Source organism: Pristiophorus japonicus, chromosome 27, assembly GCF_044704955.1.
Source record: "Pristiophorus japonicus isolate sPriJap1 chromosome 27, sPriJap1.hap1, whole genome shotgun sequence".
Lineage (NCBI taxonomy): Eukaryota > Metazoa > Chordata > Chondrichthyes > Pristiophoridae > Pristiophorus > Pristiophorus japonicus.
In genome coordinates this window covers 5,065,716-5,080,362 of record NC_092003.1, presented here as the reverse complement: position 1 = coordinate 5,080,362, position 14,647 = coordinate 5,065,716, and the positions used below count along the sequence as shown (strand labels likewise).

The 14,647-nt window shown below is 48.0% G+C and overlaps 1 protein-coding gene across 1 annotated transcript in view; it reads right to left on the bottom strand.

Moving 5' to 3' along the window:
- The window catches only part of LOC139239429 (ADP-ribose glycohydrolase MACROD1-like), a 1,029,639-nt gene that overhangs the window by 87,132 nt on the left and 927,860 nt on the right, over positions 1–14,647 (bottom strand). The window contains exon 6 of the mRNA XM_070868158.1: positions 8,928–9,046. Coding sequence (XP_070724259.1) covers positions 8,928–9,046 — 119 coding nt within the window. The remainder of the gene's footprint in view (positions 1–8,927; positions 9,047–14,647) is intronic.

The window sequence follows — 14,647 nt, the reverse complement described above, 5'->3', positions numbered from 1 at the left end:
GACGGCCTGACATCTCCAACAGCTCGAGGGACGAAGAAACAGAAGGGACCACGGCCACAGGCTGCAGGGATCCACCCAATCCGAGACCACCGTTCTGTCTCACCGTCCGTTCATTTCGGGGCTGTCGATCGCTCTCATCTATCACAGGTTGCATGACTACTATATCTACCTGAATCACGTGTTGTATCTGATTATGCTGAAACATATAAGATACTGAGGGGGCTCGACAGGGTAGATGCAGAGAGGATGTTTCCCCTCGTGAGGAAATCTAGAACTACGGGGCATAGCTTCAGAATAAGGTGTCACCCATTTAGAACTGAGATGAGGAGGAATTTCTTCTCTCCGAGGGTTGTAAATCTGTGGACTTCCCTGAACTAGAGAGGTATAGAGGCTGGGTCATTGAATATATTTAAGGCGGAGATAGACAGATTTTTGAACGATGAGGGAGTGAAGGGTTATGGGGAGCAGGCAGGGAAGTGGAGCTGAGTCCATGATCGGATCAGCCATGATCTTACTGAATGGCGGAGCAGGCTCGAGGGGCCAGGTGGTCGACTCTTGCTCCTATTTCTTATGTTATTATGCTTAAAACTGTCTCTCTTTAATAAAACGCCGTACATCTCCCAAGAACCTTTCAGTAATCTGTGTGTGACTCGTGATCCAAATCTACAGAAGTACCTGTACAAACACGAAGCACACTGCTAACCAGTGCTCGATACCGATGCATTTGTGCTCATACCATGAACAAACCTGTCACTGTAATGTGTTTGCTTCATGGGTTCTTTGCTGAATAATTCATAGCAACACATTGCTATTAAGAACAAGTTGGTTTATTAACAAAGGTTCAACAATCACACGACACATTACCAGTTCATCCACCAGGCTCACAACTGCATACCTCATCGTGGATGACCTAGATCCAACTGGCTGGGGTTTTATTGAGTCTTGTGAACATCATGTGACTGGCTAAGCCACTCAGAGTGCAGCAGCTCCACAAACCCGTGAGCATACTCGCAGGTGCATACATTACAGTTAGCTGCACAAATAATCAGTCGAACTGGCTGACACCACTCTGATCATACAGAAGGACGGTCTGACCCCCTTCTTCCCACAGTGCACCGTGAACTACTGCACGCCTCACGGTAAATCCAGCACACCACATCTCAAGCTCCGGTGTGCACATTCCAACTGCTCGCAGGAAAATCACCACGCAACTAATATCCTCAGCAACCTGTCAACTCAATAAATAGGTATCACAAAGGACTTTTTTCCCCCATAAATAGTTTTGCACCAAAATATAATGAGTTCCGCCATTTTTAAATGCTAATCTTTCTCACTAACTCGTGCGCTAAGTGACACACGGCTGCACTATTTTTCTGAAGATGCAAATTAAAGACGTGATTGAAACCAGCAAATGTACGGAACGATTAAGTCCGTTATCAGGAGCTCAGACAGTCAGGCCTGTCGTGCAGTCACACACAAGAGATAAGAAGAAATATCGCGAAAGCGGGAAATCCTCCACTTAACCATAACATGCTACAAATGCAGAGTAGGTCAGCCAGCATTTAAAGAAAGAAAGACTTGGATTTATATAGCGCCTTTCACGACCACCGGACGTCTCAAAGTGCTATACAGCCAATTAAGTACTTTTTTGAATGTAGTCACTGTTGTAACATGGGAAACGCGGCAGCTAATTTGCACACAGCAAGCTCCCACAAATAACAATGTAATAATAACAACCAGATAAACCGTTTTGTTATGTTGATTGAGGGATAAATATTGGCCCTGGGACACCGGGGAGAACTCCCCTTCTCTTTTCCAGAATAGTACCATGGGACCTTTTACATCCACCTGAGAGGGCAGTTGGGGCCTGGGTTTTATTGTCTCATCCGAAAGACAGCACCTCCGACAGTGCGGCGCTCCCTCAGTACTGCACTGGGAGTGTCGGCCTAGATTTATGTGCTCAAGACCCTGGAATGGGACTTGCGAGTGTGCTGCCCACTGAGCCACAGCTGACACACTGGTTAATGGCGCAGGGGAGGGCCTTCCGGTGTCTCATCCAATAGAGCTCAGGCATTCCTCTGGCGCCCACTGGGCCAGCCTCGAGAAAGAGGCCGATTGGTGAGCAAAAGGCCAAGATGATATTTATTGAGACAATGCCGAACCCCCTGAACGGGTCATCGCAGAACATGCAGCGCTGATCTGCCGACCTCTGAATAGCAGTCAGTCCAAAATAAACCTGCCCAGAATATATCAGTAATTGGAAAATTCACACAGAAAGAGCAGCAGGAGTAGAAATGTCACGGTTTTTGCAGTGCTCTCCTAAGAGTGGCATAGATCACAATGTCAGCCTTAGCAGAGGGAGGACTACACTGAATCTGACCTGAGAATCTTTGCTGGGACATCGTAAAGGGAGCTTTACTCTGTATCTAACCCCGTGCTGTACCTGCCCTGCGAGTGTTTGATGAGGACAGTGTAGAGGGAGCTTTACTCTGTATCTAACTCCGTGCTGTACCTGCCCTGGGAGTGTTTGATGGGACAGTGTAGAGGGAGCTTTACTCTGTATCTAACCCCGTACTGTACCTGCCCTGCGAGTGTTTGATGAGGACAGTGTAGAGGGAGCTTTACTCTGTATCTAACCCCGTGCTGTACCTGCTCTGGGAGTGTTTGATGGAAGAGTGTAGAGGGAGCTTTAATGATGAGCATACAGAAAAATCAGAAACACAGGGAGAGCAGTCCACATCCTACTTGCCCACTCTCCCAGTGGGGGGTGGGGGGGGGGGCGGAAACAGCTGAGTGATTTGAAAGGAAAACAAGATAAGACAAAAAGAATCATATCAAAGCACTGCAGCTCTCATCTGGCTTTCAATCAGCTCTGCAGTGTAACACAGAGACAAGAGACCGAGGAGACAGCAGACTCATTCTGGATGGCAGTCGGCAGCCAATTCATATCACGTGCTGGTAATCACATTGTGAGGGAGAACAATGCAAGCAAAGGATCAGTTTAATACCAGGCCGCCGAGCATTCTTGTCGAATCTGTGTGCCCCACGCGCCAGGTCCTTGATGCACTTGTCGTGAACAGGAATGCTAAGGCTGCAAACTGGTTATATGCCAAGCTGTACTTCCAGTGCCTTTTCTTTTTGATTTTCAGTGGACTCCTTGTATTTTCTCCCTGCCACTGTCATTGCCCTAAATCATAGAACCATGGAAATTTACAGCAGAGAAGGAGGCCATTTCGGCCCATCGTGTCCGTGCCGGCCGACAAAGAGTTACCCAGCCTAATCCCACTTTCCAGCTCTCGGTCCGTAGCCCTGTAAGTTACGGCGCTTCAAGCGCACATCCAAATACTTTTAAAATGTGGTGAGGGTTGTTGCCTCTACCACCCTTTCAGGCAGTGAGTTCCAGACCCCCACAACCCTCTGGGTGAAAACATTTCTCCTCAAATCCCCTCTAATGACTTTAAACATACTAATTTCTTACAGCGATTGACAGGGTAGATGCAGGGAGGGTGTTTCCCCCGGGCTGGGAGTCTAGAACCAGGGGTCACAGTCTCAGAGTAAGGGGTCGGCCATTTAGGACTGAGATGGGGAGAAACTTCTTCACTCAGAGAGTGGTGAATCTCTGGAATTCTCTACCCCAGAGGGCTGTGGAGGCTCCGTCTTTGAGTATATTCAAGGCTGGGATCGATAGATTTTTGATACTTTTAACGGATCAAGGGGTCAGTGCAAGAAATAGAGTTGAGGTAGAAGATCAGCCTTAATCATATTTAATGGCGGAGCAGGCTCGAGGGGCCGTATGGCCTACTCCTGCTCTTAATTCTTATGTAATGTAGGAAACGCGGCAGCCAATTTGCGCACAGCAAGCTGCCACAAACAGCAAGGTGATAAATGACTGGAAAATCATTTTTTTTAGTGATGTTGGTTGAGGGATAAATATTGGCCCAGGTCACTGGGGAGAACTCCCCTGTTCTTCTTCGAAATAGTGGCCGTGGGATCCTTTAAGTCCACCTGAGAGGGCAGACGGGGCCTCGGTTTAACGTCTCATCCGAAAGACGGCACCTCCGACAGTGCAATGCTCCCTCAGTACCACACTGGAGTGTCAGCCTGGATAGAAACATGGAATATAGCTGCAGGAGTAGGCTATTCGTCCCTTCAATAAGATCATGGCAGATCAATCACTTCAGTACCCCTTTCCTGCTTTCTTTCCATACCCCTTGATCTCTTTGGCCGTAAGGGCCATACCTAACTCCCTCTTGAATATATCCAATGAACTGGCATCAACAATTCTCTGCGGTAGGGAATTCCACAGGTTAACAACTCTCTGAGTGAAGAAGTTTCTCCTCATCTCAGTTCTAAATGGATTACCCCTTATCCTTAGACTGTGACCCCTGGTTCTGGACTTCCCCAACATCGGGAACATTCTTCCTGCATCTAACCTGTCCAGTCCCGTCAGAATTTTATATGTTTCTATGAGATCCCCTCTCATCCTTCTAAACTCCAGTGAATACAGGCCCAGTCGATCCAGTCTCTCCTCATATGTCAGTCCTGCCATCCCGGGAATCAGTCTGGCGAACCTTCGCTGCACTCCCTCAATAGCAAGCACGTCCTTCCTCAGACTAGGAGACCAAAACTGAACACAAATATTCCAGGTGAGGCCTCACTAAGGCCCTGTACAATTGCAGTAAGACCTCCCTACTCCTATACTCAAATCCCCTAGCTATGAAGGCCAACATAGATTATGGGCTCAAGTCTGTGGAGTGGGGCTCGAACCCACAATCTTCTGGAATCAGGGCCGAGAGTGCTACTCACTGAGCCACGGAAATGGAGGCCAAGGTTAACGTGATTACGCTGTGAATATCCGCAGACATCAGCATATGCTCAGCACTATTTTATGAGCAGGATTTGGTAGCAAAACAAATGGTGGAGGACTGAAATAAAAACAGAAAATGCTGGAAATCTCAGCAGGTCAGGCAGCATCTGTGGAGAGAAACAGAGTTAACGTTTCGGGTCTGTGACCCTTCGCCAGAACTGGAAAAGTTTGAGATGTAACAGATTCTTAAGGAAGTGCAGGGTCAGGGGCAGGGGGAGGGAAGGAAAGAACAAAAGGGAAGGTATGTGATCGGGTGGAAGGCAGGAGAGATTTGAGAGACAAAAGGGATGATGGGCAAAAATGAGATGGTAATGGAACAAGTTAAGAAACTAAAGATAAGTCTAGATAGGGTGTGAATGGCGGAATCGTCACCAGCAGCCATGGGGCAGAGATAAGGGGAGAAAACAGGACGCAGTTATTTGCACTAGAAAAATGCTCTGATTGGCTCTCCATTATCACATGACCTGATTGCTGATTGGTCCCCTTGGAGGATAAGCCACACCCAGAAGTTTATCTGGAATGTGTAATTGGAACTGCCCAGCCCAAGTTCTGAGAGACTTTGCAAAGTGTAATTTGAGCCATTCTGACTTCAGACCCCAGAGAGGATCGAGCTCCCCAACCCAGCAAAAGTTCCTGACCACAACCCAGTCGAAGTTCATGCCTCCCCCAGGCGAAGTTCCTGGCATCCTCAGCCCAAGTTCCTGACCCCATCCTGGACCACACAGACTTGTGGCTTTTAGGAACATAAGAAATAGGAACAGGAGTAGGCCATACGGCCCCTCGAGCCTGCTCCGCCATTCAATAAGATTATGGCTGATCTGATCATAGACTCAGCTCCACTTCCCCGCCCTCTCCCCATAACTCTTTACTCCCTTATCGCTCAAAAATCTGTCTATCTCCGTTGTAAATATATTCAATGTCCCAGCCTCTACAGCTCCTTGGGGCAGAGAATTCCATAGATTTACAACCCTCCGAGAAGAAATTTCTCCTCATTTCATTTTAAAAGGGCAGCCCCTTATTCTAAGACTATGTCCCCTAGTTTTAGTCTCCCCTATGATTGGAAATATCCTCTCTGCATCCACCTTGTCAAGTCCCCTCATTATCTAATGTTTCAATAAGATCACCTCTCATTCTTCTGAACTCCAGTGTATATAGGCACAACCTACTCAACCTTTCCTCATAAGTCAACCCCCTCATCTCCAGAATCAACCGAGTGAACCTTCTCTGAACAGCCTCCAATGCAAGTATATCCTTCCTTAAATACGGAGACCAAAACTGGATGCAGTACTCCAGGTGTGGCCTCACCAATACCCTGTATAACTGTAGCAAGACTTCTCTGCTTTTATACTCCATCCCCCTTGTTTGGCTACACCTTCCGGCTTCCTTGTACGGCGCACTGCGCATGCGCAACCGAAATGAAAATCCACGCTCAAAAAGGGGGCAGCGACAAATGCAAGCATGTGAAGGACACACAAAAAGCTAGCACAAATATTGACCCTGAAAAAAATATGGGCAGAGGTTATGGGCTGAAATTGTTGAATTCGATGTGGAGCCCAGAAGGCTGTACAGTGCCTTCTGTGATTGAAAGGCGGCATTAGAGGGAGCAGCGTGCGGCGGCATACCGCTGTAGGAGGATGACGGCTGTGAAGTCAGGTCGCTGATTGCAGTGCGGGCAGGCACAGCAGGAGGGGCGAAGGAGTGGCAAGAGTTTGTAGAAGGAAGTGACCAGGGCCCAGGAGAGGCGTGAGTCGGGGCCCAGAAGAGCAGAGGGCCCAGGGGCAGCACGGGCCCAGCCCACACTGCGATATGTGTGCGCACTAGGTCCATGCAGCAGAGCTGGTCTCCAGTTGTCTTGTTTAACCCTTGCCACTGGACCAAGACCTCACTCTGTCAAGCCCGTGTGGTGGCTGGTGTGCAATGGCCACCCCACGTTAAAAAAATCCACGCACAGGCATCTTCCACCCTCCAGGATGTAGTTCGGGATCTGGAATATTAGGTCCTTCATTGAAACATCTGTGAACTCATTCCTTTTTGGGGTGGAAGCAAGTCATCCTCGCTTCGAGGGACTGCGTATGATGATGATGACAGTGCCTAAACGCTGAGATAGGAGGCTGGCAATACACCACTCTCCCAATGGTGGAGCAAGGTAAGAGTGCCTCGGTGATAGACAGGCACTGACAAAGGATGCAGTGACAAGCACTCAATCAACACACTTTACAATGAGAACAGAGAGCCCAAAGCAGGGGCCCGACACCTCTGGAGCAGCAGCGTGTCAGAAATCGACACTCCCTGTGCCATAACCCCACTTAAGTGAGGATTAAGTGGCACACGTTGATCTTTTGTCCTTCCTGTTGTCGTGACATCGAAGAAATTTAACCCTTCTATTGTCACAGGCACATTAGCATGCTGCTGCACGACTGGGGGTGGTCTGACAAGCTGGCTGATGCGCGGGTATCTGTGAACACTGGGCTAAATGTTACACTAGCACTCCTGGTACAGAGACACAATGGAAAGAACAGAAATTGGGAGTTTAGCAGTGGAGCTCAGCACAGCTGACACGCAGTCTACTTTATTTTCTGTAGATGAGTTGAAATGGATGGGAACCTGTATGGGCTGTGAACTGAGCTCTGTATCCGAATTCCTGAAACGCACTCCTGTTGTGCAAACCTTTGGACCAGGAGGCATAGCTTGTAAAACTGACCCCAGTTTTTACTCCACCTCCTCTTTCTAGACCCCTGACCCCCTGTTCCCCACACACAATTCACTGACCCTGGGAGCGGCGAGGTATCTATCTGCTGCCCAGTCAAGGGGGATTTGAACTGGCACCGCAGGGTGTGAAATCATTTCACAATATGAAAAAGGCGCAAAAGCAACAAATTAGCCGAAGTAGATATTTCTCTCCCACTTCGCAACAACAAACTGTATTTATACAGCGCCTTTAACATAGTGGAATGTCCCAAAGCACTTCACAGGAGTGTTATAAGACAGACAAATTTGACATTGTGCCACATAAGGAGAAATTAGGGCCAGTGACCAAAAGCTTGGTCAAAGAGGTAAGTTTTAAGGGGCATCTTGAAGGAGGAAAGAGGCGCGGAGAGGTTTAGGCAGTGAATTCCAGAGCTTGGGGCCCAGGCAACAGAAGGCACGGCCACCGATGGTTGAGCGATTATAATCAGGGATGCGCAAGAGGGCAGAATTAGAGGAACGCAAATATGGTGGTGGAGGGGGGGGGTTGCGGGGATGCTGTGGGGCTGGAGGAGATTACAGAGATATGGAGGGGCGAGGGCCATGGAGGGATTTGAAAACAAGGATGAGAATTTTGAAATTAAGGCGTTGCTTAACCAGGAGCCAATGTAGGTCAGCGAGCACAGGGGGTGATGGGTGAGTGGGACTTGGTGTGAGTTGGGACACGGGGCAGCCGAGTTTTGGATCTCCTCTAGTTTACGTCGGGTCGAATGTAGGAGGTCAGCTGGGACTGCGTTGGAATAGTTAAGTCCAGAGGTTAGAATGGCATGGATGAGGGCTTCAGCAGCAGATAAGCTGAGGCAAGGGTGGAGATGGGCGATGTTACGGAGGTGGAAATAGGCAGTCTTGGTTATGCTGCGGATATGTGGTCGAAAGCTCATTTCAGGGTCAAAAATGACGCCAAGGTTGCGAACGGTTGCGAAGAGGGATGGAGTTAAAATTGTGATCGATAACGCTCCTGTGAAGCGCCTTGGGGCGCGTTACTATGTTAAAGGTGCTATATAAATACAAGTTGTTGTGGAGTCAGAGTAACGATGTCACTCGCCGTAGCCTGCTGCCACTCGAGTCCCGTGTTTGAAGAAAGGCCAATTGGGCAAGGCACCAGGAAGAGCCTGGCAGTACTGGAGCCGAATTCAAACAAGCAACAGTGTCTTCTTGCGAGGATGAGAGAAAAGCAGAGGAAAACTACTGATGCCCCTTTTACAGGACAAAGACTCCCACCTATCAGGCCCTCTGGGAAAGTGGCTGCTGAGATTCCCTCTTTAATTAGGATCGATCTTTACTGTCCCTACTTAACTAAAGATTAATGACTCACAATGGTTCGCAGGTTGTTGTCCTCAGCAAGTTTCAGGCTCTTGATATAACAACTCTGCAGCACTTTCTCCGGTAGCCTTTCCTTCCCCCGCACGATGGGTCCCACCGTGTGAATGACATCTATAGAGAGAGGGGCAGAAAGAGAGACCAAATTGAAACAGACGGTAGCATTTTGCTGTTCTCCCTGAACATGTCCAACATTGTTAAAAGTCTCAACATCTGCGGGTTAGAGAGCTGGTGTCGAAAAAACAATGTTTCCTACATTACAACAGTGACTACACTCCAAAAAGTACTTCATTAGCTATAAAGTGCTTTGAGACGTCCGGTGATCATGGAAGGCCCTATATAAATGTAAGTTTTTCTTTCTTAGAAAACATCAGTGAGAGCCATAGAACAGAAGATTTCGATCTTTTGTTAAAAATATCACCTAATGTCCTATGTTAAGGGTTTGGAGCACAGTTGTGATGTTTAGCTCCTAACCTGACTTGTCCTTTTAAGATGATTGCTCAAGTACTGCATGCGGGAATCCAGGCCTTAGAAGCAAATCCAGGATCTCCCCAACCATTCCCTCCTGCAGCACCTACTTTGCACTCCATTGCCATTACTGAAGGAATCCACTGGACTGTCGGAGGCGCAGTTTTTCGAATGAGATGTTAAACCGAGGCCCTGTCTGCCGGAAGAACTCCCTTGCTCTTCAAAATAGTGCCGTGGGATCTTTTACGTCCCCTCGAGAGAGCAGACGGGGCCTCGGTTTAATGTCTCATCTGAAAGACAGCACCTCCGACAGTGCGGCGCACCTTCAGTACTGCCCCTCCGACAGTGCGGCGCTCCCTCCGTACTGCCCCTTCAACAGTGCGGCACTCCCTCAGTACCGCCCCTCCGACAGTGCGGCGCTCCCTCAGTACTGCCCCTCCGACAGTGTGCCGCTCCCTCAGTACCGCCCCTCCGATAGTGCGGCACTCCTTCAGTACTGCCCCTCCGACAGTGCGGCGCTCCCTCAGTACCGCCCCTCCGACAGTGCGGCACTCCTTCAGTACGGCCCCTCCGACAGTGCGGCGCTCCCTCAGAACTGCCCCTCCGACAGTGCTGCGTTCCCTCAGTACTGCCCCTCTGACAGTGTGGCGCTCCCTCAGTACTGCACTGGAAGTGTCAGCCTAGATTTTGTGCTCAAGTCCCTGGAGTAGGGCTCGAACCCACATTCTTCTGACTCCGAATGAGAGTGCTAACCACTGAGCCAAGGCTGACACCAAACCACTAGCTATTGTTTCCATGTCGACGCCAGGTAAAGACAGTTTGTACTCTGCTATGATGCCCCACATGGTTGTTCAGGCTCATCAATGAGGGATCCACTCAGCGAAGAAATGGAGGGATGCCGGCACCCATGGTACCCCAGCTGGAGGCATCGTCCTCGGGAGAGGTGGTGAGATAACTGAAAATTAAAAGGACAAAGTCCAAAATTCCCTGGATTCGGGGCGGTCCCAGTGGATTGGAAAACCGCAAATGTAACGCCCCTATTTAAAAAAGGAGGCAGACAAAAGGCAGGAAACTATAGACCAGTTAGCCTAACATCTGTGGTTGGAAAAATGTTGGAGTCCATTATGAAAGAAGCAGTAGCAGGACATTTGGAAAAGCATAATTCAATCAAGCAGAGTCAGCATGGATTTTTGAAGAGGAAATCATGTTTGACAAATTTGCTGGAATTCTTTGAGGATGTAACAAACAGGGTGGATAAAGGGGAACCAGTGGATGTGGTGTATTTGGATTTCCAGAAGGCATTCGATAAGATGCCACATAAAAAGTTACTGCACAATGTAAAAGTTAACGGGGTTGGGGTAATATATTAGCATGGATAGAAAATTGGCTAACTAACAGAAAACAGAGAGTGGGGATAAATGGATCATTTTCCGGTTGGCAAACTATGATTAGTTGACGTGATGGGTCCTTAACTATTTACAATCTATATTAATGACTTGGATGAAGGGACCGAGTGTAAAGTAGCCAAGTTTGCTGATGATACAAAGATGGTTGGGAAAGCAAATTGTGAGGAGGACACAACAAATCTGCAAAAGAATATAGACAGGCTAAATGAGTGGGCAAAAATTTGGCAGATGGAGTATAATGTGGGAAAATGTGAGGTTATCCACTTTGGCAGAAAAAATAGAAAAGCAAATTATAATTTAAATGGAGAAAAATTGCAAAGTGTTGCATTATAAAGGGTCCTGTGGGTCCTTGTGTATGAAACACAAAAAGTTAGTATGCAGGTACAGCAAGTGATCAGGAAGGCAAATGGAATGTTGGCCTTTACTGCAAGGGGGATGGAGTATAAAAGCAGAGAAGTCCTGCTACAACTATACAGGGTATTGGCGAGGCCACACCTGGAGTACTGTGTACAGTTTTGGTCTCTGTATTTAAGGAAGGATGTACTTGCATTGGAGGCTATTCAGAGAAGGTTCACTAGGTTGATTCCGGAGAGGAGGGGGTTGACTTATGAAGATAGGTTGAGTAGGATGGGCCTCTACTCATTGGAGTTCAGAAGAATGAGAGGTGATCTTATTGAAACATAGAAGATAATGAGGGGGCTCGACAAGGTGGATGCAGAGAGGATATTTCCACTCATAGGGGAAACTAAAACTAGGGGACATAGTCTCAGAATAAGGGGCCGCCCATTTAAAACTGAGATGAAGAGGAATTTCTTCTCTCAGAGGGTTGTTAATGTATGGAATTCTCTGCCCCAGAGAGCAATGGAGGCAGGGTCATTGAATATATTTACAGCGGAGATAGACAGATTTTTGAGCAATAGGGGAGTAAAGGGTTATGGAGAGCGGGCAGGGATGTGGAGCTGAGTCCATGATCAGATCAGCCATGATTGTATTAAATGGCGGAGCAGGCTCGAGGGGCCAAATGGCCGACTCCTGCTCCTATTTCTTATGTTCTTATGTTTAGGATTGAGCCCTATATAGAAGCATATCCTCACATTTTCTTTTGCCAGAAACCCCCCCCCCAAAAAAAAGAAATTGGAAAGATCTATAAAAGATTAACAATGCAATCAAACAGCAAATCCAACTGTCCCTAATCCTACCAGTTAGAGATCAGACGATTCATTTTGAACCGTCTATTGCTTTCCATCAATAATCCTTTTCATCTCTGCTGGCTGACAGATGAGACCATGATCAGACGTGGCTGCAGGTCAGAGTCTGGGGCACTGATATTTTCCTCACATCAAAGGGACAGAATTGCCAGGTCTCCCAGTCTTTTAGGAAGATGGACAGGGGTTTTGGAAGTGGGGTTTTATATGTTGGAGCGTCTACTCAAGGAATCCCAGAAGACAATTTAGGTTCTACATCACAAAAGGTTAAAATCACTGGCACTTTCGAATACATAAAGTTCGATTCTGATTTACAGCTTCAGGACTTGCAGCAACACTTCCTGCTGGATCTTTAGCCTATACACCCATCCCACACTGACTGTACAATTTATACCCACTGGATTTACAGTCTGACTGGTATTCAGGGATGTGAATGAAAATCATACAATGACATTGGTGAACGATCCGAAAATCAATGGGTAATATTTTCATAAGCATGAGCATTAAACTCCCGACCCCCATCCAAAATTAATGCCACTTCAAAACTGTGACTTGCAGAGTTCGAGAGGAAAGATTGCTTCACACTCATGGTTGCTATCCACTGTCTCCTGAAATGTGTGTGTGTGAGCGTGTGAGAGAATGTGTGGATGTGTGTGAGAGAGAGAGAGAGAAAGAGAGAGTGTGTGTGAGTGTGAGTGTGTGTGTGTGTGAGAGAGAGAGAGAGACTGTGTGTGTGTGAGTGTGTGAGTGTGTTAGTGTGCGAGTGATTGTGTGTGAAAATGTGTGTGCCTGTGTGTGTGAGAGAGACTGTGTGTGTGTGAGTGTATGTGAGTGTGTTAGTGTGTGTGTGTGAGAGAGAGACTGTGTGTGTGTGTGTGTGAGTGTGTGTGTGTGAGTGTGTTAGTGTGCGAGTGATTGTGTGTGAAAATGTGTGTGCCTGTGTGTGTGAGTGTGAGTGTGTGTGTATGTGAGTGTGAGTGTGTGTATGTATGTGTATGTGACCATTGGAGCAGGCCGGGGAGCAGAAGGAGTGGTGTGGCAGCATGCCACTCCAGGGAGCAGCACGTGCTGGAGCAGGAGAGCAACAGCAGCGAAGAGGGATGTCACCAAGGTCCAGTTTGGTGATTGGAACGTGGACAGATACAGCAGGAGCGGCGAGGTCGGGGCGAAGGAGCGGCGAGAGATTGTAGAGAGAAGTGACCCGGGGTCCCGGGGCCCAGGAGAGATGCGAGTTCGAGGCCCATGAAAGGCGAGGGCCCAGGGGCAGCACGGACCAGCCCACACTGTGATATGTGTGCGCACTAGGTCCGTGCAGCAGAGCTGGTCTCCAGTCGTCTTGATTAATCCTTGCTACTGGACCAAGACCTCGCTCTGTCAAGCCCGTGTGGTGGCTGGTGTGCAACGGTCACCCCATGTTAAAAGAATCCACCCACAGGCATCTTCCACCCTTCAAGATTTAGTTTGGGATCTGGAATATTAGGTCCTTCATTGAAACACCTGTGATCTTCTTGACGTGGGAGCAAGTCATCCTCGATTCGAGGGACTGCCTATGAAATGAGATGAGAGATGGTGTGTGAAAGTGTGTGTGTGTGTGAGTGTGTGTCTGTGTGTGCATCTTTGTGTGAGACTGTGTGTGTGTGTGTATGTGTGAAAGTGTGTGTATGTGTGAAAGTGCGTGTGTGTGTGAAAGTGCGTGTGTGTGTGTGAAAGTGCGTGTGTGTTTGTGTGAGTGAATGAGTGTGAAAGTGTGTGTGCCTGTGTGTGTGTGAAAGTGTGTGTGAGTGTGTGCATGTTTGTGTGAGAGACTGTGTGCGTGTTTGTGTGCTTGTGAGTGTGTGAATGTGGAAGTGTGTGCGTGCGGACACTGGTTGGAAATTGAAAAGAAAGGATTTGTATTTATGCAATGAAATTTATGACCTCAGGATGTCCCAAAGCACTTTACAGCCAAAGAAGCACTTGGGAGGTGTAGACACTGTTGAAATGCGGCAGCCACTTTGCGCACAGCAAGGTCCCACAAACAGCAATGTGATAATGACCAGATTATCTGTTTTTCAGTGATGTTGGTTGAGGGATAAATATTAGCCAGGACACTGGGGAGAACTCCCCCTGCTCTTCTTCCAATAGCGGCCGTGGGATCTTTTACGTCACCAGAGAAAGCAGACAGGGCCTGGCTTTTACCCTCCCTCAGCAGTCCCTCAGTATTGGCTTTGAGTGCCAGCCTAGATTGTGTGCTCAAGTCCCTATTGGGTACGGGATACAGCTCGGCTGTGACGGCCCACATGGTGGAACAGCCTTGTTGACACTCAAATGGAAAGTGGCCTCCGGAACCTTAGCGAGCGTGAGTTGTTATCTTCAGACGGGAAGGGGGGAGGGAGGGTGAAACTGAAAGGAGAAAAATAATGGAAAGAGAAACTATATTGTTGACTTCAATAGCTACTAAGGTGCATTACAATCTAATTTGCACGCTGTGCCTGTTTGTTCTGACACAATCGCATGCTGTGTGCAGTGACCTGCAACAATGCAATAGAGGAACGCAGCACCAATCTCAGACAGCAGCCACAGAGATAACCCCAGCACACAATATGGCAATTAGACAGGACTCTGTGTCTCTCAGCAGTAGTTTAAGACGGCCGTGT